The 27,116-nt window shown below is 36.8% G+C and overlaps 1 protein-coding gene across 22 annotated transcripts in view; it reads right to left on the bottom strand.

The window, feature by feature from the left end:
• mark3a (MAP/microtubule affinity-regulating kinase 3a) overlaps positions 1-27,116 on the bottom strand; it is a 75,398-nt gene that overhangs the window by 2,368 nt on the left and 45,914 nt on the right. For 3 of the 22 annotated variants that reach the window (XM_051960198.1, XM_051960328.1, XM_051960286.1), the window contains exons 10-18: positions 26,711-26,810; positions 21,241-21,353; positions 19,473-19,620; positions 17,754-17,971; positions 16,760-16,863; positions 15,245-15,421; positions 10,704-10,976; positions 8,683-8,709; positions 321-365 (exon numbers count right to left, since the gene is read on the bottom strand). In XM_051960198.1, coding sequence (XP_051816158.1) covers positions 321-365; positions 8,683-8,709; positions 10,704-10,976; positions 15,245-15,421; positions 16,760-16,863; positions 17,754-17,971; positions 19,473-19,620; positions 21,241-21,353; positions 26,711-26,810 — 1,205 coding nt within the window. Of the gene's footprint in view, positions 1-320; positions 366-3,361; positions 3,410-3,609; positions 3,690-8,682; positions 8,710-10,703; positions 10,977-15,244; positions 15,422-16,759; positions 16,864-17,753; positions 17,972-19,472; positions 19,621-21,240; positions 21,354-26,710; positions 26,811-27,116 lie in introns of those variants that run through there. The other 19 variants (XM_051960377.1, XM_051960953.1, XM_051960926.1 and 16 more) reach the window with 13 other exon arrangements.

The following is a 27,116-nucleotide window of genomic DNA, read 5'->3' as shown; positions in this document are numbered from 1 at the left end:
GAAGATTTTCTCATCGTTATGGTTTAAACGGTCTTCTGATGACTTTCTGGGTGTTTCGTGGGTTTTATTCACACACTGCGTTCATTCTCTGGATAAACTGGAGCTAGAAACATTCATGCTGCTGATCCAGGACGAAATCTGACGACAACAAACAAGCCGACATGCAGCACGAAAGAGGAGCAGCATGCAAACACAGAAACCACGGAGGGAAGCTGCAAACATCCAAACATCAGAAGCTGCAGACGAACTGAAGCTACGTCGAGTCGGGGGGGGGGGGGGGGGGGGGGACAGGAAGTGATGTCGCTGCGGGTAAACCTCACCTTGAGCCCTCAAGTCTCCCGTTTCTCTCAAACTCGGTTGAGACTCTGAGCAGACCGGACGGGGAGGACGGTTGTGGGGGAAAAGAAGAACAAAGATGTGGATTGTGCTCGACAGAAATCATTTCAGATCAATTCCAGTGAATCAGAAACAACAAAAAAAAAAAGAAGAGAGAGAAAACGTGAACGACGACGACGAGCCACCAAAGAAAAACAGACGTGGAAGACGCTGCTTCCATCCAGGAGTCATGAGAAATAAACAGATGATGTCCAGACGTCAAACTGAAACCAACGACAGCAAACAGAGAAGCAGCGAGTCGAACCCCAGCAGCAGCAGAACCACAAGGAGAAGGTTTAAGAGCTACACCTGACCTGGAAACAGCCTAAAACTGGACTAGTTTAGTCCCTTTTTGGAGGTCTGGAATAAAAATAAACATGACAACGTTAAGATGTGGATTAATTCTATCTCAGAAAACAGCAACTGGCTAAAATTAAAAATATCCGCAAACTAGTTTTAGTGCAGAAAAGCTGAAAAACACAAAAGCTCTGGAATGTTTTTCTAAATATCAAAGCTGACATTTAACCCTGACGTTTTAGAGGCAGACTACCGTTAAAAATCAACAAAAGTAAGTCATTTATCAAAGACAGAAACTGTAATTATTTTTGAACTTTCCTACAGTCCTTGAACTACTCATCCGTGACGTTTAGTTTTCTTGGAAAAATTTACCAAATCAACGCCTGAAAGTGTGATTTTGTTAAACTCAAAAACACTTCAACAAATTTGCCAAAAAAATAAACTATTTGCTTTAAAAAGAATGTGCAAAAAAAAAGAAAAAAAGGAAAAATTCGGTGTTCCTCTGCTTAAATAAAATCAAACTAAATTTTAAAAAATTCGACAAAATTACATCATTCATCAGGGCCAGAAACTGTAAAAACACAAAAAAATGATTCTAGATCTTTCCAGAACTACTCATCTGGGATGTTTCATTCTCTTGGATAAATTTATCAAATGAAGGCTTTAAATTTGTGATTTTTCATTAAAGTCACTTTACTCTTCAAATCTTTTTATAAAATGCCAAAAATAAACAATTTGCTTAGATCAGAATCCGTAAAAAAATAAGAAAAACTTCTGTACTCCTCTGTTCAAATAAAACAAAATAAAAAAAACTCTACAAATAAAATCATTTATCAGAGCTACTTAAACACCTTTAAGCTTTGCTCCGTGACATTTTAAAGTCAGAATTATCGACGTCTATTCATCTTTTAACTTCACACTAATTAAGGTTTTTGGTTTGAATGTGAGGATTTTCATCAGATTCTGCGGACTAACGGCTGATTAAATAATAAATCTGGCGGCTGTAGAAGTGTGTTTTTTGAGTCTGGGTGTCTGATTGACGGATGCAGGTGTAGGAGGAAACAAAAACAACTCGTTTGGCTCGATGCGGGTTCAAAACGGGCTCCAAAACTCAAACCAAACGTTCCTCCGCAGCAGTTTTCTGCAGGACTCGGTTCACTTTTCTGCTGTTTTTCAGCAAAGACGATCGGATCGGGTTTAAAGTCCAAACAGAGATTGTTTTTGCGTTTCCTCGACTGTCTTCGTCGCCAGCGAGGAGCCGCGTTTGTTTCTGTTTGACAGCGGATCTGGCAGCTCGCTGAAATGTGGGATCTTCTGCAGGGAGTTTGAAGGACAGTTTGTTTGCTTCGGTTTCCTGCTTTATCTCCGTTTTTACCGCAGGGACGGAAACTTATTTACGTAACTCTCTTCACCGGCTGTTCAGTGAATCTCGTCTACGATTGTTCAGAAACTTTCTGACTTTTCTCCGTCTGTTGGAGCGACTCGTTCAGGTCAGTTTCACATTAACGGTCCAAATAATTAACTAGTATATTTATGAAAATTCTGTCCTTGTGTGACGATAATCTAACTTTACGTCAAAATAAAAATCTCTTCAGAGCCACTATTTGTTTTCCAGTACAGTTAACACCTGAAATATTAATGTACATTCGTTTAAGAACATAAATAGTCACAGAAATTCTATTTTCCTTCCTTCTTTTCTGTGGTTTATGACAGTATAACTGTGTCCTACAGCAGAGAAAACATTTTTTAGTTTTTTCTCCTTCTAGTTATGGCTGTTCTGTTTCCATAGAGGCACAAAAATGAATTTACAGTGAAGAAAAACTTGATCTGATCCATCCTGTATCTATTTTAGGGATGATTTACATAGATTTAATAAAATTACAGCTGTATGAGAGGCTCATAAGGATCCTGATGCTGCAGATTTTTAATAAACTCAGAGGACATCATTCTAAACAACTGAAAGCAACAAACTAAACTTCAGCTCCTTGGAGTCATTAGTCTGATTTGTTACAGATTCAAGGCTGTAAACTTTTATTTGTCTTTTAGTTCAGGTTGTAATAGACGTGAAAACGAGGAGAAAAGCAGATAAAAATGGTGGTTTTTTTTTTTGCTCTATGTGATGTTTTTACACCAACAGTGGAGCTGAAATGTGGAAAAAAGCTTCTCTAGATCACTTAAAACAACTCAACCACCTGTTTGTTAATGTGACGCTGCAGTTCAGACTTTATTATAGACATTATTACCACTACTATACTTGGATATAATTGGACATTTTTCTGATGTTCTTCCAAAGCAATACTTGAAAACATGCATTAAAACTCATTGGTGTTTAATCTGCCTCCCTGAAGCCCTGAATCTCTGCCCTCAGGGAGGTTTTCTGATAACCTAACAGAAGTTTTGTCGCCGGTCCGCCCCCTGCTGCTCTGATAGGACGGGTGTGTTGTGTCGGGCTCCCAGCATGCACTGCAGGACGCCCGCAGGACAGAAAAACAGGACGGGTGGAGGAGGAAAGAGACTCCAGAAACTCCTGACAGCTCAACAACAAGAGGACGAGTGAACAGACGGGACTGACAGCGGGTCCTGGTCGGCCGTGAAAAACACAAGACCGAGGGGTGAGGCGGGGGGGAGGAGGACGGCCGACGCTCGTCCCCCGGGGGGTGAGATCGAGGGATTGAAAACAGGCCCTTACTCTAGATCTTCATCTTCCTACAACTCTCTATATCTTCTGCTCCTGAATCTGAAAGAAGAAAATCTGAGGATAAAAATCTCCAACGGACACATGAGCAGAAAAAAAAGAAATGAAAGGAAAGAGAGAGGGAAAGAATATCTGAATGGATGGCGATGAGGAGAGGCCGAAATAGAAGGAAAAGCATGGCAGGATGTGGAGAAGGCAAGAAGGAGGGAGAGCTGATAGAGACTGGAGGGCAGCAGACTTACTAAGGGTCTTTCCTCCCTGGGTAGAAGGGGTGGCAGGCCCTGTTTTGGCCGTCTGCCGTTTGGCCGGGTCAATAGTGACCCTGAGCAGAGAGGAAGAGCAGCAAGAAGGTTAAAGGACAACAGGACGGCAAGGACAAACACACAAACTGTGAGGACAGGAGTGAAGCTGGGAGGTGACCGAACCCAAAACGACTCCAGGAAAAGGGAAATGATGGAATAAAACTCACTGGTGAAGTCCTGAGATGTGATCAGCAGAAATGTACGGAGGCCCAGAGTGGACAAAACGCAGCAGAAGGTTGACAGACGAGTAAGAAACGCAGAAGAATAAACACAAATAATATCCTGCTGGTTAAATTATTAAAATTAAGAGTATTCAGTGTCTTCATTCACCACCTCTGTAAACTTATCTGCATCATCTGATGTTCATTTACACATTCTGTCATTCATTTTGTTGATATTTTCTTTATTTTTCTAATCAATTTCACTTATTTTATTTTATTCCATTTATCTTTATTTTATTGGATCTTATATAAGGTAATTACATTTTTATTATTTAAATATTTCTTTTATTAATGAATTAGTTTGATCTTAATTAATTTTATATTTATTGTATTTCATTTCACTACATTTAACTTAATCTTATTTCACTTCATTTTATTTTTATGTTATCTTACTTAAATGTTATTTTACCATATTTCACTTTGTTTTATTTTATTTAATTTAATTTGATTATATTAAAATGTTATTTTATCTTTCAAAGAATTATGATTATTTGAAAGATAAAGATTCTTTTACTTTATTTTAATTTCACATTATTTTATTTTAATGCTATTTTATTTAAAAATCATTTTATCTAATTTCATTTTATCTTATTTTATTTCATTTCATTTTTATTTTATCTTATTTAATTTTTATCTTACTTTATTTTTATTTTATTTCATTTTATGATTTGATCTTATTTCACTTTATTTTTAGAATTTTATTTTATCATTTAATTTTATTTTTCATTTCACTTTATTTTTATTTACCTTATCTTAGTTAATTTTACCTTTCTCCATTTCATACCCTCATAGTCTATGTTGTCTCATAGCTTACCCCTTTATTTAATTTCTAAGCCACTGTAACAACTTAAATGTGAATCATTTCTATTTTTTTTCCTCCTATATGACAATAAACTCAATATCTTTGGGTTGTGGACAAAACAAGACATTTCTCACATTTTTTAAAAATAGATTTCATAAATTAAACAACAAATAATTTGCAGTTGCAGCTCCGTATTCAGATTTTATTTTCCTTTTTTGTTATTGAACCAAACTCTTAATCTAGAATAAGATGAAAAGGTAAACTGATGATGGATGCTGCAGAACTCATCATGATGTGAAGAATTTATTTAGCATTTAGCACCTTTTCTTATGCCGAGTTGTATTTTTTAACCAACATTATGATTTCTGCAGGTTTTCCGTTTTGTTTTTGACTCGTCTGAAACCTTTTCCAGCATTTCGTCACGTCGAGGCTCCACAGAAATGAGGACAAACAGAAACTGAGGAGTGAGATGGAGGACGGTGATGAGACCGGAGCCGACCGACGAAGAGGACGAGGAAGACGACCGTCTGATAATCCGCCACCAGAGGGCGCCGTGAGCCTTGGTACGGCAGCCCGGAAAGGCCACAAAGCAGCGACACAATGACTCAGAAAGATCCGTGTTTCACAGCCTCCTTTCCTAAACTCTGACCAACAGCAGGAGGAAATGACTCCCTTCAGGAAACCAGGAACGAAGGATCACGTCTCCTTCAACAACAGGACAAGTTCTGAACCAACTGAAGCACCATTTACCACAAAAACATCTTCTAAAGCTAAATAATGTGAGATTACAGCAGCACAAGAACTCAAACAGACCAGTTTGTACGGAGAAGTTACTTATTTGTGTCTTTTAGTGCTGAATTTATGCAGCTTTTAATGTAATGGTGAAGATTTTAAAGAGCTGAAAACAAAGAATTAAACTGAAATTAGAACGTTGGCCCAAATATAAGATCATAAATAAGATTCCAGCAGCTGCTTTTGAAAGTAAACTGTTAAAAAATTGTCATACCTGAAACATTTTCCCTTAAAAATTAAACCTCGCACTTGACCTCAAAGGTTTTCTCGGAGTGTAAGCTAAAAATAAACATTTCTGAGCTCTTCTTTGTGACATTTTTTTTCATGTTTTTTGGTTGATTGACAAACAATTTAGTTTCTTTTTGCCAAGTTTTGACTCAGTGACATTAATCTTCTGAATATAAAAAACTCTTTTTAAAAAAAAGTCAAAATTCCACCGTTTATCAGAGCCAAAAACTGTAAAAACAGAAAAAAATTTCAGCTTTCCTACTTTCTGATGGTCTTTGAATGAATCATGGGTGATGTGCCGTTAAATCAGGAAAAATTACCAGATAAGAGCTGAAAATAGCGCATGTGTCGCTTTAGAAAATGTGGGAAAATAAATAGTTTGCACCAGATTCAGTAAAAAAAAATAAAAAATAAAAAAACATTTATACTCCAACATCATATTAAAATATATTTTTCCCCCTAAAAAAGAGTAGATAAAATAAATGACTGATATTATATTTGGGCCAATGCACCAGTTTATATGTGCTGTGTGTAGAAAAAAATTGCCTCTAATTTAATGTAATTTAATTTGAATATTCTTTGTTGTCTCATCGTTTACCTCTTTATTGTTTGACATACAGAAATAAAATAAGTAAATGAAATAATTCATCTTATATTTGGGCCAATGCATCAGTTTATGCTTAGGGGAGAAAAAAAATGCTATAAAGATTGGTTTTATTATAGTTTAATATCTTCGATCTTTTACGCACCTACTGGAAGTTTCTGACATCGTTCTGCAAAATAAATAAATAAAAAATCAAGTATTGATTTTTTTTTTTAAAGTAAGTTTTATCATTTTGTAAACTGCATCGTAATTATGGTGATTCTTATCAAAATGCTCTGTGAATAAATTTCCTGAAGAACAGAAAACCTCCAAACGTCTCCAAAAGCTCAACCAAAAAAAACTGCAACAGAAGAGACAGAAGCATCATGGAGGCCGTTCAGAAGGTTTCTACTGCAGGTGAAAGTCATGAAAAACCCACCGGAGCTTTAAAACCGCTTAAAGGTAAACCAAACCCTACAACAAACACGTCAATGTACACAGATGTGGAGTTTTTTTATAGCTCTTAGTGGCTCAGAAAGCTCCAGAAACGTCACCATCTGAGCCACGGAGAGCTAAAAAAAAAAAATGGTGAAAAATGCAGCAGAAGAATGTTTGAAGCACCGTCTGGATCAGAGAAAACAAACCACGACCAATGGCAGCTGAAGAAGCGACCCCATGCATGCGCTGGCGGTTGATTAGTGGCAGAAGCTGCTCTGTTGGTTAATCGACTGATTGTTGGAGGAGTCCGGTCTGCTCTCACAATCAGCCTTTATCCACTCAGATCAACCACGACGACCGCATTTACACACTCAGATTCACGTTTGCCATCTAAAATTAATTAAACAAGAAGAAGATTCAGTCTGGTGGTGATTTTGGTTGATTTATTTACAGATTTAGATCCCTCTGAATGGAACAGTTTGACATTGTGGGAAGTAAAAGTGAAGAGGATTCCCACCGTGCTCTTATTTCTGTGGGAAATGTGACGCTACAGTTAGCTTAGCATAAAGAGTGGAAACGGATGGAAACTGCTAGCCTGGATCCCTCTGAAAGCGACACCAGTTTTTCTCAGCAGGAATTTGTTGGAATGTTTTTGTTCTGACCTTAAGGACGACCCTGCAGAACAAATTAACTAATCTAAGCATATTTTACAAGGAAAAGAAACGGCAAAATGTACCAAAAAAATAAAAAATTAATTCTCTCTTTAGGTGATATTTTTTTACTCTCATATTCTCCATTTGTGCAGTGATCCAGGAGGTTTCAGTTTTACTCATTTTAAATGGAAAAGAATAAAAAAAGATTAGAATAAAAAAACATGTAAAAAATTCCCCATCTAATATTGTTTTTACGCGAGCTTACTTTCAGATTGTTGTAACTTCACTTGCATTTACTAGTTTTGCTTCACTGCTGTCTAAAATGATTGCGTATTAAAATCAGAGTTTCATCATTTTTATGATTAATTGATCAGTTGTCGACGATTTTGATATTTGATTCATCATTTTGAGACATTTTTAAAAGAAAGAACATCTAAAATTTCTCATTATACTTACCTAAAATGTAATATTTTCAGTTTATTTCCTTTGATCTGTGAAGAAAACAAAACCTTTGGGAAACACTGATCGACATTTTCATCATTTTCTCACATTTTTGATGTCAAACTACCGATTAATTAATTAAAGAAAATAATAATTAGTTGCTGTTTTAACTGTTTTACGACCTTATTTTACTTCATTATCAACATTTTCTGAAAAATGTGAATACCTATTTAAGAAATGTAATCAACAACAGAAATTCATTAACCTACTAATTAATAATTAGTTGCACTTTTAACTGTTTTAGGACCTTAATTACTTTTTACAATTCTATTTTTAGACAAAAAAATTAATACATTGTTTGAGAAATGCAGTCAATGAGATAAAGCTTTATTGTCATTCCACAGTCTACAATGAAATTCCGGTTATACACAGTGATTACAGGACATTACTTTGCTTTATTTAACATTTTCTGACATTTTTAGACCAAAAAAAATGAATGAATTATTTGAGAAATGTATTGTAAAAACACCTTTGGACGCACCCATGCTAGCAGTTTCCATCCATTTCCAGTCTTTGTGCTAAGCTAAGCTAACTTCATATTTCCCACACAAACCAAACGGTTCCTTCCAGAGTAAAACTAGTCGATGAATCCGACCTGAACCCATGAAATCCTGTCAGTTTGCACCTCTAACCCGAGTGTGTGAGTGCGGCCGCAGTGGGTTGTTTTCCTGCTAAGCGGCGGTTAGTTCAGTGCCAGCAGCCCCACGCGACTGGAGAGTCTCAGAGGAAGTTTCTCAGTGAGATTGTTTCTCGTTATTTTTGGCACACAGCGAAAGGCAGTACAGGAAGTCCTACCTTTTGGTAAACCTGAATGACATGTTTCTACAACAGAACCAGACAAAGAAACAGTGAAAATGGTGAAGGAGGAGTGGAGGGAGCAGGGGGCAGGGAGGGATGAGGAAGCTGAATGAGTGAACAAAAATGGGGTGATTGGAATCATCAACAGTGGAAAAGGAAAGATTCATTCTGGTTTCTCATTTATCAGCAAATGATTTCAAAACCTCATTTTAGGTCAGTCATTGCAGGAGGGACGTCGCTGGCCTGGCTGCTGCCTTCTCACAGAAAATCACTGTTTTTATTCAATGTGGGGATGAATTTAGAACTGTTGCTGCGATTCTTCAGGTCCTACATGTGGCTAGTTACACAAAACACCCAATAATCATAACAAGAAATGTACAAAAACTGTATTGAGGAGCTGAAAATGCATCTGAAGTTTGGTTTATCTGTTCTGAATCCCCTAAAATAAGTCAGCGGTTAAAGTCCAGCCTGAACCTGGATCTCAAACTACACAACAGGACACAAACTCAACACACTTCCTGTTATTACGTTTCCTTCTCTGAGACAATCGCCTTTTATGAACTGAAATAAATCAGAAATGATGCTGAAATCATATAACAACGTTCTAAAAAAAGTACCACATTAAACCAGATGTAAATTGTAAATAGTTCCCTTAACCAATAGTCAGTCGCATCAACAATCAATAATTAATTAATGAAAGAAATAAAGAGAAAAGTGAGTCCCAATACCAGTGAACAAGCAGCTACTAGCTTAGCGTTAGATCAGTTAGCTAGCTAGTACCTTATCACAACTTGGGCGGTCAGCAAAAACACCTGTAACTCCATCTCAATTAATAAGAGTGTAGTACCTGGTGGTGAAACTAGGTACTACAGCTAAACACGTTTTCTGTCAGGCTTGTCTCTTAGTACGAGTCTGAGCTAGCTAGCTAGCTAAACGGGAGAGACATCAAGACTCCTTGTTACAACTTGATGCTCCAGAATTCAAGCAAATAGCACTTGAAACAAATATTTGATGAGAGGAGAGACTTTTTTTGGCATCCAAACCTTTAAAATTCATGATAACTGAAGTACGACTTTAGAGAAAGATGAAGTGGGAAGTTCTAAATTCTTCAGATATCTTGTGCTAAGCTGCTCTACAGTGATGTCATTGACTCTTAGACGGCAGGGAGGTATGTTTGTTTTATAGATTAATACAGGTGGTCGGAAAACTCACCTGCAAGTCCATCATAATAAACACTAAAGAGGCTCCACCTGGTGGTGTAACCAGGTATTACATCTGATCTACAACATGTTTTCAGTCATGGACGTCTCTGGTCTTCTGTCTTACCTGCTCATGCATATACATTTACATATTGAATCACTTAAAATACTACCAATAAATAAAATGAAGTATACCATATCACTGAGAAAGCTAAAGCAGATGTGTGTTGAGTTTGTGTCTTGATAAAAACAGTTCTCGTTGTCCATTAATGTGTTTCTGACATGTCAGATGCAGCTGCAGTCTCCTTATGCATTATTTATATGATGAATTAACCTGTCAGCCTGCAGAATTTCACGTTTATTCCTCTTTGAACCAGACGGAAGCTGTTCAGTACAAATAAAAGTGACCTAAAGTGACCTGTGTGATGCTAAATGACTGATCTGTGTGAAAGAGAAGCGTGCAGCAGGAAAATATCTCATCGTTTGGCATCACTGAAGTAAAAAGTCCTCAGTGATTTCAGTAAAAAGAGGTTTTGGTTTCTGCAGCAGGCAACCAGGCAGCAACAGATAAACAATTCTGGAGCATAAATCACATCGTACAGGACAGTGAAGTGTTCCCCAGCATGTAATTAATCACTTTAACTCTACTGAGCTGATTGGCCTCTCACTCCGACAGACAGGAATTAAACTGCTTCTACATCGGCGTGAATAAAACCCTGAGTGAGGCTCTCAGTGAATGAGAGCTCTAATGTGACGGCGCAGAGAGCGAGCGCCGCCCCGGCCCGGTGCAGCCCGTGGTGGGGGAGCGTTGTCGCCTACCTGCGGGTGAGTTTGGAGGTGAGTTTGGAGAAAAGGTTGCTGGTTCCACGGCTGCGGGTCTGGGACAGCGGCGTGGCGTCGTGGGACAGCGTGGGCGACGCCGGCGGACCGTTGTAGGTGGCGGTGCGCCGGTCTCTGAGCTGGCCGCCGTGGAAGGTGCTGCGGCTGGCGGTGCCCCGGGGGAAGCGCAGGCGGTCGGGCGTGGTGGCGTTGGCGATGCTGTGGGTCGACGCCACCGGGTTCCTCTGACCGCCGGGCGACACGGCCACGCTGCTGAGGAGGACGGAAAGTTAACATCCAGGCTGGTTTTATACTTAAAAACACAAAGGTTCAGGGTTTTTCCAGTGCAGACGTTTAATTCAGTGGAGCAAAGCAGGACTGCAGCGACAAAAACTAACTTTTATTGGCTTTATATTATGAGATAGTTTGTTTACCGTCTAGCTGTTTTTTTTAAACTATATTTATTGTATTTATTCAGATTATATTTTGAACTTTATTTATTTAGATATTTATGAGATGATTATTTTTATTGTGAAATAGCTGTTTTAATTTATTTATTCAATTTGTTAATTTTACTCCCTTTGACTCTTTATTTACTTATTTACGTATTTTTTAATTGTCTAAGTTTAATTTTAAATCTTAATTTATATTTGCTAATTCCTTCATTTATTTATTTATATGATTTCATGTATTTTATTTCTCATTAATTTCTTTATTTAAATATTTTTATTTATTGTTTTTAATTTCTTTTAGTCTGTATTTATTTACATGATTTTGTCAATTTTGACTGTCCAATTGTTTTTTTTTTAAATTTATTTCATTTTTCTCTTTTACCATTTATGAATTTACTTATTTACACGTCTATTTTTATTGTTTATTTTTAGCATTTGATTTTTAAAATTTTCTTTTTTATTTCTTCATTTTAATTTCTTTTCAAATTTTACTTGCTTATTCTTTTACTATTTATCCCATTTATTTATTTTCATGACGACATCTATTTTTATTGTTCAACTGATTTTTAAAATTTTATTCATCGTTTGCTGTAAATTTTATTGTCTTTTACTCTTTATTTACGTGATTTCCTCTATTTTATTTTCTCATTGATTTTTTATTTTAAATTCTCTTACTCATTGTTTATTTATTGACACAATATTTTCTATTTATATGATCTCTTTTGAGCGTCTAATTGATTTTTACATTTAATTTGCTTTTTTGTTCATTTTATTCTTTTTTTAAATCCTTCACGATTTATTTACACAATGTTGTTCATTGTTATTGTCCAATTGGTTTTGTATTTCATTTATCTTATTTGTTAATTTTTTAAAACCCATTAATCGCTTATAGAAACTGTTCAGTTTTTGCAAACTTGTATTTTAATTCCGCTATCTTTTATTCACTGATCTGTCCTGCAGTCAAACACGGACCTTAAACTACTGCAGTGGAAAAACGTTGGTTTCATCACGTTTCCCTCGTGATCTTTAAATATCAGAGAGTTTGTTATTCTTGCACAGTTTTCTAACGTCTGAATGGGTTTTAGGTAAATGATTCTGGCATGTTAGACGTCAGCAGGGTGGGAAATTAGAATTAAAACGAGAGAAAAGCTGCACAAAACAGTCAACGGGCAGATTAACAAGGACCTGCTAAACTCTGCTGGCTGTTAAATAATTAGAATTTTAAAACAAACTTAAATAAAATACTGGAATCTTGTGGGCCCAAAAGCAGAGGTTCAGAGGTGGCAGGTGGTGTCATGGTGATGATTGAACTAAAGAAAAGGTTAAAAAAAAAAAGTAATTTTATGTGTTTTTGAACCGATACAAACACAATCTACCTCTACTAAATTACAGTTCATCCAGAAACGCAATTATGTAAATGAAAATGCAATAACGCAATAATAATAAATGTCCTAAAATCTGCTCTTAATTTGATCACAAACACTTTGTCATGTAATATCTTTCACACCGATAGTCGTGGATAATATAATATTTAGTTCATTTTTGATTTAGTTTTGTTTTATCATTTATTTATGACCACAACATGTTCCATTCTGAACTTTAAGGGCACTCGGATTACTTCTATCTTTAATAACATTACAGAATTCAATATTCTAATGATAATTTATTACATTTTCAGGTGCAATATCTCAATATTATGTGAAATAAGGTCTTACTACCTAAAAATAATTGCCTGTAATACTTATTACTTTTGTCTTCTGGTCTTATTTTAGTTTCATTTTCTGTTTTTAGTGACATATCGTAATTTTATATTTCCTACTAGACACTGAATTTACTCTCATGTTTGTTTTTCTGAGCAAAATCTAGCACAGGAATATTCTTGTCTTTGTATTCTGCGACACCAGGTTATGTGCAGCTGCTGTTCAGTACATTTTTACATTATTTTGTGCCACTTTTATCCAAACAGGAACTCAGAAGCATCACAGACATGAACCCTTTTGTACGTTTCCATGGCGTAGTGAAGTTTGAAGATGAGGAAAAGTCAATTATTGTTTGATGTTTGAACTTTTCAGGGTCAGAAATTGGCCACTTAAATGAAGTCTCTCTGACTCCTGGGCTCAGAAACAGAATCTATAATTTATTCGCTGATACATTAGAAGATTTTAGACTAACTCTGCAGCTTTGCGTTAATTTCCCACCACTGCGGACGTCAAGCTGTTGATGTGCAGAATGAACAGAGTGAGCTCCTGCTGGGTTAGAGAGTAAAAACAGAAAGAGACGATGGTCGGGGGGATCGGGGAGCAGCTCGGCCTTCGAGTCGCAGGGATCCACACGGAGAAGATCGGGGAGGAGAGGCCAGGAGCAGGTGGTTATCGTCCGGTTTATGGTCGGCAGAAGGATGAAGGAAAAACAGCATCTCACACAGAGCCGAGCTCGTCGTCCGTCCAGGTTCAGTGTGTGGATGCTTATTTTTCTCTGCTTGTGCCTCCACTGTGAGCAGCGTCTGAAATAAAAACTCAGCAGCGGCTAAGAGCGAGTAAAGGTTTGATCTGATACGGAGCTTCGTTTGCTGCTGGAATAATCTAAAAAACAACCTGGATGTGTTCTGGAGTCCAGCTGTGTTTATTTGCTATGTATTTGTTCTGTCTGTAAAGCACTCAATGAATTTATTTTTATAAAATACATATATAAAAATAAAGTTATTATTATTGTCAATCATTTTCCCGATGAACTGACCAGTTGTTTGATCAATAAAATGTCAGAAAATATTGAAAAGTGTCAATCAGTGTTTCAAAAATGCTAAATTTAGCTTTTAAGTGTCTTTTTTGCTCTTTTTTTGCAAAAAATGTTCAGTTTACTGTCACAGAAGAGGACGAAAACAAAAAAATATTCACATTTAAGGACCTGCAATTTTGATGATTAAATAAAATGCTTCCAAGCAGAAACTGGGTATTTACAGCTTATTTTGGTGTCATAGTTGCTCATTCATGTTGCATCGTCGTTTAAAGCGGCTACACACGATTAGGGTTGTTAAATACAAACATTTGGAGGTTTTTAAGACATCTCTAACAGTAAACTAAACAAATCTGAGTTCAGGATTAAATAATCTTTCTCATGATTTGGAAATAGTAACTGTTCTATTTATCAACTAAATAAGAATGAATGTTTTGTTCAAACATGTTCTGAACATTTTTGTGGTGTTGGCTAACGCTAAGTCGCACTAAAACTTGTGTTTCATTCCTAAAAAGATCATAAATTAGATTTAGGGATGTTAATGATTATTTGATGATCACTTATTGGCTGTTAATAATTTATTGGATTATAAATATATTAAGTGTTGAAGCAGAAGATGATCGATTTTTAAAAACAATTAAACAAAGACAGTAATTTCATTTAATTATGGACACATTTCTCATTTTCAAACACCACTTTGGTGGGAAATTTTAGGATATCTATCTATCTATATATACACATATATATAAAATGACAACGACATTTTATTTTTTAAAAACTAGACATTGTGGTTCGAACATCTTTAAATTTCAACATATGAAAAAATATGCTGAAAGTTGGTCGACGAGCAAATTTAAAAAAAATGTTATCTTGGAAACAATTGGCTATATGAAGCTAAAATGTTACAAATATCTGTATTTTATGCTGTGAACATCAGAGATTGATAAATAGAAAGTGTTCTAAAAAATTCACAAGTTATTTTAATTTTTTTCTCTACACATTATTTTCTCTCTATATAAAACACTAACATTTCGTACATTCTTTACATGGGACATTTCATATTCTTCTTATTTTTTGCTTATTTATTTTTACTTATAATGGTGGGAACTGCACTCTTTCTTTAATAAAGTATTTCTATTCTACTCTGCTCGGCTGCTGAGTGTAAATTTCAGACTCCGGCACCAAAAACCTTTGAGCTGACGGCGGTTTTGCAGGAAATGGTGTCCATGGTTTAGTGTTGGGGTTACAGAGAGTGAAGCTGGCTGGATGTGTGGGTTAGCGAGGGGCCAGACAGGGGCTGAGACAGGACACGAGACACACAGACGGACGGGGGGTTCGGAGGCCCTGCCGTCTTACTTGGGCGAGCAGTAGTCCAGAGCGTAGTAGGAGTGGGGCAGCGTGGCCCAGCCTGCCTGGCAAGCGTACAAAGGGCCGACGGTTTGATACCTCAGCCGCACCGAACTGGACGAGGCACCGAACGCAGCGGCCGCAAAGCCAGAGGAGGGGCTAGTGGCACAAGCCATCTCAGTCATGCTGGTCATGCCACGGCGGAAATAAAAACAAAAAACATCCCAACCCGAACCACAAACACACAGGCAGAAATGAAAAATAAGATGATGAGAAAAAGAAAGGGGAGAGTAAATATAAGAAAGAAAGAAAGATAGGAGCAGAAAAAGAAAATCAGGGAATGAAACAAAGGAAATCTCTTCTTGGGATCCTGTTTAGAATTTCTTTTAGCGACAAAATGAGAGAATCTGGGCTGAGAAGTCGCTCCAAGAAGAACCTTTTAATTAAAATATTAACTAGACTTTAGTTTGATGAGGATTTACACGACCGATCAAAGGTTTCACCTGTTCTGACGGAAAATTTGACCAAATTAAAGTCTGTGATTGCAATATTTATATTTAACCTCCTGTTGTCTTCATTTACCAAAAAATATTGTTGCCTTGTCTGAAAAAAAATCCAAAAATTCAGAAAAAAACCCTCAAATTTCAGAAAATTTGCAAAACCTTCAGAAAGAAAATTCTAATAATTTCTTAAAAGTTTCCCTTCAAAATTTTATTTCAAAAAAAGCCCCCAAATTTGGCAAGAAAATTTGTGTAAATATTTTCAAAAAATGAGTAAAAATATCTGAAGTGACTACATAAATGTCAGTAAAACTTCTAATATTTTCTTAAGAACACTGGCCAAAAAAAAAGATAAAAATCAACCACAATCCAGTAAATTTCGCTGAATTTTGGTTGATATTTTTTGGTAATGTTCTTCTAAAACATTTTTAACATTTCTTTTTTTCTACCAAAAAATGTTCAAAAAAAATTTCAAAAATATTATTTTACTGCCAAAAAAATAAATAAATCCAAAAATTCAGCAAAAAAAAATTTCACAAATTTCAGAAAATTTGCAAAACCTTCAGGAGAAAATTCCAATAATTCCTTAAAATTTTCCCTTAAAATTTTCATTTTTATATAAAAAAATATCATGTTCATAGAAATTTCACAGTTTTCCACAATCACATCAGAGAGATGTAAATTTAGTTAAATATAAATCTGTCTATTGTTAAATTTTAATGATATTTTTGTGTATTTCAATCGGATAAATCTCCCCAAAAACTTTGAGTTTCACCCTTGTAAGGTAAAATAACTGTAAATTGATTCATTTAATGTCACCTTCTTTAAAAAAAAAACTGCTCTTCTTTCAAAAATAAATCATTCCTAAGTGACCCTAAACTCCTGAACGGTCGCGTACATTTAGTTTTTGGGTAGAAAACAACATTTAGATAAATAAACAACAGGATCCTCACTAATAATCAACCAAGAAGGATGAATTTTACTGATAAGAGGTAAAAACCGGATTCAAACTTCCTCCCCTCACCTGTTCTCCTTCCCGTTGGGGATGACGGACAGACGATCCGTGTTGTTTCTGTCGCTGCAGACATACGTGTTCCTCCTGGTCATGCCAGCCGACGCCGGGTTATTCTGCAGAGGAACACAGAACGCCTTTAAATATAAAAAGTACAGGGGATACTTTAGCTCATTGTTTTGGAGGACTGTTCTCCATTCTAAGTCTGTTTCAGACAGATCATCAAGTGAATTTGGATTGAGTTTAATGAAGGGAAACTTCACATTTTACCTGTTGAGTCTGTGTTTTCTTTACATAATAGCACATTTTAGGCATTTTAGATGTTTACATTCTCATGTGGAGCAAATCCAAAGAATTTTGAGTAATAAATATCAACAGAAATATTTACAGGGGGCATGAATGTAAAAATGATTCACTTGAAAATGTGTAAATTTATGTCGTATGTGGAGCAAACAGCTTTTTCAGTGTCAACATTGTCTAATTCTTTATGGCTGTTCTGTTTCTATAGAAGTTCAGGCTTTAATTCTGCAGAGAAAAACAACCCAACAGTGAATAAAAATGTGACAGGAGCACAAGAAAACACTCCGAAACTTCAATGTGTTTAAATGATTCGAGGATTCAGCAGCTGGAATGTTATGATGAGGAGCTTTAAAGACACTAACTGTCTTTAAAATTGCCACAAAACTAATATTTAAAAAGTTCTCTGTGATTCTATGCATGGTTGTTCTGTTTCCAAACAGGTTCAGGGCTTTACATTGCAGTGAAAATGAACCAACAGGGAAGAAAAACGCGACGTGAGCGAAAGAAAATACTTAGAAAGTTCTTGGAGTTTTGAGAATCAAGCAGCCAAGAAACTCACTGTCCCCAAAAGTGGTGATGATGAAGCACTTTAAAGAACAAATGTCTTAAAAATCACCATCAATAAAGCTTTCAAGGGCCGCTGTGCTCAAATGAAAGTCATTTTACGTTTGATGCTACCAAAAAAGAGCCGATGGGTGGAACTCACGCTGGGGCCGGTGGTGGCTCCTTTCCTGCGGTCGGGGATGTCGGCCTTGTTGGGGTTGTTGGCGTTGCCCAGCAGGGGGCTGGAGGGTGGAGCCCCGCGGCTGCCCGTGGTGCCCGGCTTACGGAGCTGAACTCCTCCGTCCTCCTTGGCGCTGTTCTCCGCCGTGGTGGTCTGACTCCTCTTAGGATGGGCCATCCCCGGGGGGACGTTCTGACCCACTGCAGGCACAAGAAGCAGAAAACACCGTAAAAAATCTGAGGGCTTTGATCTAAAACCAGACGACCCACATTTGGACAAAGAACAAAATCTGACGGTGACTCAGAGCGTCTCCATCATCAGAGCATAATTTTTAAAGAAAGCAGATCCAGTTTAGCGCTGGAAAATGGAGCAAACTCATGACGCTGAGGCTTTCTTTACTCCCCACAATAGAAATGTTGCTTCAGCACAGATTATGTAAGAGACAACTGATGAAAAGTAAGAATCAAGTAGCCCCCGTGTCGTCCTGCAGGTCAAAATGGACTCGTTTTAGTTTGAAAATGTGGGAAAAAAATTGTATTTTCACAGTGAAATTTCTGATGTCCACATTTTCAACAATTTGGGAAGTCTCTGAAGATTTTTCAGTGGAAAAAAAGAAATGTTAAAAATGTTTCTTTAAGAACATTCACATAAAAATCAACCAAAATCCAGCGAAATTCGCTGGATTTTGGTTGATTTTTATGTGAATGTTCTTAAAAAACACTTAATAACATCCAGCAAATGCTCTTGAAGAAAATATTAGAAGTTTCACTGATATATATGGAATCATTTTAGATATTTGTAGGATTTTTTTTTTTAGGAGATGTTTACTATTTTTTGGAAAATATTTACAGTAATTTTCTTGCCAAATTTGGGGGATTTAAAAAAAAAAAACATTTAGGGAAATATTGAAATTTTCCTCATAAAGGTTTTGCAAATTTTCAGAAATTTGGGGAATTTTTTTGCTGAATATTTGGATTTTTTTCAGAAAAGGAAACAATATTTTTGGTGCCCGTAAATGAGAACAGGACAGTTAAGCAAAAAAAAAAAAACTCGGAGCGTAGCGGCAACAAACTGCACCAGCGTCCACTCAAACTGCATGATTTTCATCTTTATGTTTTTTTAATCTGTTCTGTTGTATTTGTTTTTACTGTAAAGTGACCTTGGGTGTCAAGAAAGGTGCTTGAAAATAAAATGCATCATTATTATTATAAAAACACATTGATTCTTCTACATTATTGCCCCATTTTTGGAAGAGTGTAGGTCCAACCACTGCAGCATTTCAGGTTTAAATGGGACTTTTCTTTTCTCTTTGTAGGTTTGGTGGACGGTTTCCTGTAGTAATTCAGTAAAATGTAAAAATACTACAGTGAAAAAGCCTCTGGAGTCGTTGAAACCTCCCCGTGTTGGAGCGTGAAAAGGTTCCCAGCGCTGCTTTTTAAGCGGCGGCTCTAACGGGGAGGAAGCAGCTTATTGACAAAGCATTATATCACAGCGGACAGCACTGAGCCGTGCAAATAAGCGAGGGGCTAAAGTGCCTACACCGTGTGACCGCTTTGATTTAACTGCTTTTATCAGCCTGACAACGAGCTGCCGACACACACCGACCTCTGCCAGCGCAGCAGTCGGAGCTGTGCCGCTTTCACACGCTGCAGAGGGAAAGATTTCTCTCATTTCTGGTATTTATTGGTGCTTCCTGCTCACCTTGTTCGCTGTAGCGCCTCTGTTTGTGGTTGGAGGAGACGCTCCTCTGGACTTTGAGGTGTGACGGTGACTGGCCGTTCACCTCGCTGTTGGGTCTCGGTTTGGCCAGAGACAAGTTGCTGCTGGAGGCCGAGTCGCTGGGCTCCAGCTGAGGGACGGAAACAAACACTCAGCTTTTACGTTTAGACTCATGGAGGTTCTCAGACATTAAGGTCACGATGATGGTATGATTGTCTTTAAACTGATTCAATCAAAGAAAGTTTTCCCAATTAGTTTGTGCAACAATGAAGTTTCGGTCATTTCCACAAAAAGCTGTAAAATCAGAAAGAATCGTCACACTTTCTACTCCTTCAACGACTCATCTGTGACGAACCATCTTCCTGGAAAACTTCAGTCAAAATTCAGTCATATTCATAAAAGTTAGAGGTATTTGTAACATCAGTGTGACTCAGCATCCAAAAGTCCTTTAAAATCGACATTTTTAACTCATTCTGAACAAGTTTAAAGTAATTTTGAACAGTTTTCTAGTTACTTTGGCCGATTCTTTGGTTAATTTTGAAGCATTTGGAGTCAGTTTGGGCAATTTTACATGACTTTGGACAAATTTCTAATTACTCTGGACAGTTTCAGACCTAATGGAGGAATAAAATAAAGTCAGCATGGCTCTGAAACAGTGAACAGAGGAGCAAGTTGTTGGAGATACATTCAGCATGGAGAAACATCTTTCTATAGGTGACGAGCAGAGTGGAGAGAAAAAGCGCCGTAGAGACCGCAAACATGGAAATAGCAGAATATCTATAAGTATGTCCAACCTCCATTTTCCTTCTTTGACTTGAAATTGGATTTAAAATTGCCTAGAATGACTCAAATATTGTGGTTTTAGGCACATTCTGGGTTATTCTGAAGACGTTTCATGTAGGTTTTAAAGTCATTTTAGACACTTTTTGTTACTTGAACCAATTTATTCAACTGGAGTTAGTTTCACTCAATACCTTCCTATTCTATGTTTATTTTACCTTTTTATAATTTCAATTCCATGGTATTTCTAAGACCTTATTTTTGTAATTCATCACACTGACATCACGTTCTTTTTCTATTAGGTGCTGCATTTATTCTCCTGTTAGGTAATTTTGTTTTTCTTGGTGATTTCTGGCAGAACATTTTCCTTCAGGATGGATAAAGTCTTATCTTGTTTTTTTTCCACAAAATACCTCCTGAAACACGAGAAAAAAACAACTACAAACGCTCCAACAAGCCTGGCAGGTCGGTCCACATCGACACTTCATCAGAAACCACAGGAGAACATTTTGTTATTTCATCATTTCTGGGGGGGTTTACACCACAGGACAAAGTCATTCTGGGATCAGTGGAGGCGTTGAAGGAAGTTTTAGTGTAAATTTCTATTTGCCGGTGCTAATCAAACACACAGAAATCATTACATTTATCCTCTATTATTGTTGTTGTTGTTTCAGGTAGAAGTTAAGAACACAACACAACAATGTAAGAAGCTGTAGCGTCTTTCAGTTTATAAAAATCTGCAGTTTCTCCATTTGATTGACCTAAAATGCTGTTTAAATGTGGACAAGAGCAGCAAACGTGAACGAAAACTGATGAAATTAAAGATTAAATTATTCTGCACAGGGCAAGAAATCCAAAAACGTGCTGCTTATAACCTTACCAGAACGTTGAAGAACACTTTTAGAACAGAGTAGGTAAACACAGAACAGATAAATATGGCATGTATTGTTTGGATAATAAAGGTTCGTACCTCGGAGGCCTTCCTGCCCAGCAGCAGGTAGGTGGCCGTGATCTCGTCGTACTTCATCTTGGCCAGAGAGTCCTGGATCTCCTCCAGGTTGTAGCCCATCCCCACCATCACATCTGCACAGACAACAACAACAACAGGGTTCATGTCAACTGAAGAAAACGCACACAGGAAGGACAACTGGCTTTATTCTATCAATACATTCATGAAAATCTGCTGAAACTTAATAATTACAGTTAGAAAAAAAACAAAGGTAAAAACTTGTGATTAATTATCTATAAGAAGGTAACTTTAGGTTTTAGTTGAAAATGTTTTTGTTAGCAGTTTTAAAAATTAGAATGGAGTAAAATTACAGCGTCCAGATGTTCAGGCAAGTTACATCTACCAAGTACTGACTAACAGAAGATGAAAACTGCATTTATAATAATGCAATCATTTAGTTCACATTTTAGGTATTTAATTAATTGAGGTTATTTTGCAGAAACCAGAGGGTTGAATAATGAAGCAGGTTCAACATAGTCGGGCTTTTCTTTGTGCATCGCCAACAGAATACATGCCGGGTTCCCATGGCAACGCGACGCAAACAGTGTGTGGTACTGTAACTACACTTTCATTCAGCATCAGTTACCACAGCATCAGTTACCATGGAGATATAGCTCCACAGCATCAGTTACCATGGAGATCTAGCTCCACAGCATCAGTTACCATGGAGATCTAGCTCCACAGCATCAGTTACCATGGAGATATAGCTCCACAGCATCAGTTACCATGGAGATATAGCTCCACAGCATCAGTTACCATGGAGATCTAGCTCCACAGCATCAGTTACCATAGAGATCTAACCAGTTTAAAAGAGAACCACCTTTGTGAGACTGTAAACTCTGACTTCAAGCTCAACATGCCTCACTAACCCACTAATCTCTCTTTATAGTTCATCTGCCCGTTTTAATTTTGACATCAAAGAGTCTTTTATGTAAATTCTTATTTAAAAAAAAGCCAAATTAAACAGAGAATGATTACATTCTGCACAGCAATAAAAGCTGAAAAATTCTAACGGGGAACTTCTTTTGGAACCGTGCGTTCACATGTTATCAAAAGGTAGAAAATCCAACAATTCTGACTGTTTCTACAATTTGAAGCTGGGATAAATGATGGGATTTTGGAGGTATTTTGAAAAGATAACCTGCATTTCAGGCCTGATGACAGGTTTTGGGCTTTAACAACATGTCTTGATGCTGCAACACTGGAATTATTATTTACATCTGGTGGATTTTGTATTTATCTTAGCTTTATGTCTACCTTTGTTGTATTTTTTAACTCTAGTTTATTATACATACATATATTTTTTAAATCTCACGCTATGAACCGAGACCTGAGAAGCTGTTTTTTGTTCTCGTCATGTCACGTGGATAGAATGACGATCAAAGCCGAGTGAGTTAGACGGTTATTTCATATTAACTTTAAACCAAAAACAACCGGTTTGATGCTGCTTCCTGCACCCTGACAGTACCGGTACATGACTCACTCCCAACGTCTCAGTCTGAACTCAGTCCTCACAGAGACAGATATAAAGTTCACACATGAGTGCTTCTCCGTGGATCCTCCCCCATCGTCCGGCTCACGTTTGCAGCAGCATGCGAGGTGACGCAAACCGGCGTTTTCCTGCTGCAGCCGGCGTTAAAACATTTATCTGCCCGTGTGTCTGCTGGTGTTCTGAGGACGCCGATCTGTTTACTGTCATTCTGGGCAGATTCCACTTAAAGCACGAAAAGAAAATCCCCAGAAAGAAAAGCAGCGCCTGAACGCGACTAGAAACACTCGGCTTCAGTTTGAAATGATGTAGACTGAGCAGAAACGCCTCCACCAGCGTGCATCACATGCAGGCTTTTATCCTTTCATCTCGACATCCCATTAATTTTTGAAAAGACTCTTCGATGTGAAACATGCTGGTTTCTAAGCAGATTACATCTTGGGAGACGGAGCGGCTCGTCTCTAAAGGAAGGTGTTGAAGTGAGTCAGGAGCTTCCGGTGACCTGCCATGAGCTCTGGTTTCCTGCCAATAATCACTCTGACGGAGCTGGAGGCTGGTGTTTGTGTTCAGGAGGAGATTAGGAGATCATTTTCTTATCAAACTCTTTTTATTTCACAGCATCAATGGTTTTAGCCGACTGCAGAGAGTTCAGCAACCAGAACCTGTTTTAGCCTCTTCATATCGACTGGCACGCTGTAAAATATAAACGTGAAGAAACATTTAGAACTAACTTTACAGATTTGCCCTGTTTTGTTAAATTATACATAATATTTAGTAAAAAAATCTAAGAAAATCCAGTATTAATTTACAAGCTTTCCATTAAAAACCTCCCAAAACAATGACTAACGGCCACATGAAATGAAACCACATTTGATATTAAAATAGTTGCCCTTATTTTAAATAGATAACAATATAGTAAGATTTGAGGAAAGGTAAAAACATTTTTAACTGTTAAGTTTACAGATTTTCCTTGTTTTGATAAATTAAATTACAAAATACTACATTTATTAGCAGCAAAAATTAAAATTAGCATAATAAAAGGTAATAATTTTTTCACAAATTTGGACTGTAAAGTTCTTTCTACTTTAAATCAACAAAAATGTAATTATACACATATTTGCTGATTGTTTGGACATTAAAGGTTAAAAAAAAAAAATCAGCAAATTTTTTTTAAATCTACTAATTTTACAAATTTACCCAGATTTGGTAAATTGCAGACAATATCTAGAAAAAATAAACTACAGAGAAATGCTTATTTGATTTAATTCACATGTTAACAATTAAAAAAAACTATTGTATTTTTTAGAATAGCATTTAGCTATTTTTAAGATTTTTCTTTACAATGTATGCCTTGAAAATGTAACATTTTTAACTGCATTTAAATCAGAAAAAAGATATAATTTCATTGGATATTTGTCATTATTAAAAATACATTTAATAATAATGATAAAAATGGCAACTCTTATTTTACAATTTGCACCTACACTACAGACCTTACCCTAACTGCAGTAACTTTACTATTTTTATTATTTCCATGCAGAATATAATATTTCAGACAGATTTAAATTCAGATATTCTCTGATAATAAATTCAGGTAACAGACTCTTCCTTCACTTGGTTTCATTCGGCTGTTCAGGGAGTTTCTGGGAATCATTTTCTGAGGAAAGAAGCTTAAATTTCCAAACTTCTGTTGTTGCTTTTGTGCTAAAATTCAGAAACTGAGCATTAAATCCTGTAAAACTAAGACTTCTCTCCCATCCAGCAGGACCTTCTCTGAGAGCTGCTCTAATGCTATTATCTTCGGAGGCTTTCCTTTTGGTGTTTTTTTTTACTGACGCCTTCTAATTTGGTCGAATTAAATCTTTTCACACCGACGTGGCGCGATTAACTCTGGCAGACGTGACGAATCTGAGCGTAAACTGATGAAACACCAGTCGCAGGGCATGATTTAACAGAAAATACCGGCTTTCTGCAGCTGGAAAGTGACACTTAAGAGCAACATCATATAAAAGACGTCAGCTCTGCCTCTGTTACCGGGCAGAATCTGAGATCTGCCGTCTTTCTTCCTCCCCTCGGACTCGTCTCATCTTTCTCACTTTCACCCTCCAACACTTCTGTCAGTTCATTAGACGGTTCCTGCAGCGGCTTCAGATAAACAACTGCCAGTTTCAGGAGGAAAACAACAGAAAAAGGCTCTTCAAGGCTGGAACAACGTCACTGTCTGGATTTATCTGCTCAGGTGATGTTTTTCTGTCATGTAGGTCAGGTCGGTTACGTAAAAAAAGATGTGACAAGACCTTTAGAGAAACATCTTCCTGATGTACAAGAAGTCTCATGGTAACGACTGAGGAATTTTACACGTATTTTTCTATTTAAAATTTAATTAATGCTCAATATAAACAAGAGGGACACTTAATAAAAAGCAAAATATTTAAATGTCTAATTTTGGCTCCTGAAAAATGATTAAAAAATGATAATAATCACTTTACTGTTATAGAAAACCAGCAATAATTCTACAAATATACTAAAAGCAAACAATTTGATTCCCTACTCCATGTCCCTGACATTTTTTATTCCTTATTCATTTATTTTTCTTTTTTACTTTAAAAAAATAGTTCATTTAATTTTATTTATTAATTTTTCCTATTATTTTCTTACTCAAAAAAATTATTTCATTTATTCAGAATTTTCTTTTTCCCTCAACGTGCTGTATATATTTTTTATTACTTTTTCTTTTTTAATTTTCAAAAATTAACAGAGAAAAAATTTTTCATTTACTTATAAAAACATTTTCTTTTCATTTTTCCCCTTCTATGTCTTGTCCACGTTTTTTTATAACTTTTTATTTTTTACCTATTTTTTTTTAAAATATAAAAATATATATTTATTTTTTCTGTTCTTTTCATTTTTTACTTAAAAATATTTTGATTTATACATTTTTTTCCTTTATTTTTTCCCCCCTATTATGTCATGTTTGTTACTTAACTATTTAGAGCCTGTTCACTTTGTTCCTGTTTTTTTTTCTTGTCAAAACATTTAAATAAAATACTGGAGAAAAAAAACTTAAAAACCAGAAGACAGTTATATATTGCATGCAGCGGCACTATAATGCAACACCGACATTTTTAAATTTCCCAAATCTTTTTTTAATCATTATTTGATGCATTTATTTATTCTTCTTCTCTACTTCTTTTGGTTTATCACTCCATGTCCTGTATGTTTGTTAATTATTTAGAGCCTGCTCACTTTGTTCCTGCTTGTTCTCGTCAAAAAATGAAAAAGCAAAAACCCACGAGACGGTAGAACAACTTGAGGAGCTAAAAACCCTCCTGTGTTTGGAGGGTTAAAGCATCTCTGAGGTTCTTCCAGACGTCAGAGCTGCTCGTAAACCTCCACCTGCTTTTCCAGGTGTCGTTCGTTTCGACACTTTAAAGCGTTTTGCTGCGTCTCTTCGGGGAAAGTTTGCCATCTATTATTCAGGGATTCCTCAGCAACACGAACTCGTGTCTCTCTCTGCCTCGGCTTTCTCCTTTTTTTTTCTGCTTTTCCTGGGTGACCGGGAGTTCGTACCGACACATGTGCAACCCCAGCTGCAGTTATGTAAGAACCCCCTCCATCAGAAACTCCATTCAGGCCACGGCGGGAGGCTTCTCTGCATGCAACACCACCACTCCTGTTTATTTATTCATCGTCACGTTTCATCTGTTCTCTTAAAGCTCTTCGGCGCTGAAATAATGAGCCTGTGTCTGCTTCTCTCCAGAACACTGGTGAAGGTGTGCACTCCTTCTTTTGTGTTATTTTCTTTGATTGCACAACAGGCCTGAGGGTCTCAAAGCTCGCTGAGAACGTAAACGAGCAAGCAGGGTTTCCTTCAAAGCACAATAAAATGCAGCTTTGTGATTTTCGCGGCAGCATCAGCAGGTTTTTAAATCGTTTTCCTACCTATTCTCTTCTGATCCGTGATGTCCAGCTCCGGTTCAGTGTAAGGCTTGAGCTCGTCCTCCTCAAACCCGGCGTTGATCCATCGATCCTTCATGATTTGCTGCGAAAACAAAGCGACACAATTAGAGCCGCAGCGACCAAAAATGATGCATGCATGAGTCAAATTTGGATTTGTAAGGATAAAACAGTTTATTTGGACAGGAAATGACATAAACAAGGAACAAAAGACATTTTGTAGAGATTCTAATGTTCAATTTGAACTATTTCTGTGTTTTCTTTGACATTTTTCTGAAAACTTTCACACACACTTCATGAAAAACTCTGAAATTTTTGCAGAAATGAAGCTTTTGCTGCTCTTTTCGATGATTTACGGCATTCTAACTGTGTTTAGCTCCACAGACAGCTT

The sequence above is a fragment of the Acanthochromis polyacanthus genome, chromosome 1, assembly GCF_021347895.1.
Source record: "Acanthochromis polyacanthus isolate Apoly-LR-REF ecotype Palm Island chromosome 1, KAUST_Apoly_ChrSc, whole genome shotgun sequence".
NCBI lineage: Eukaryota > Metazoa > Chordata > Actinopteri > Pomacentridae > Acanthochromis > Acanthochromis polyacanthus.
The sequence above is the reverse complement of the archived record's forward strand: the minus strand, read 5'-3'. Positions and strand labels throughout refer to the sequence as shown.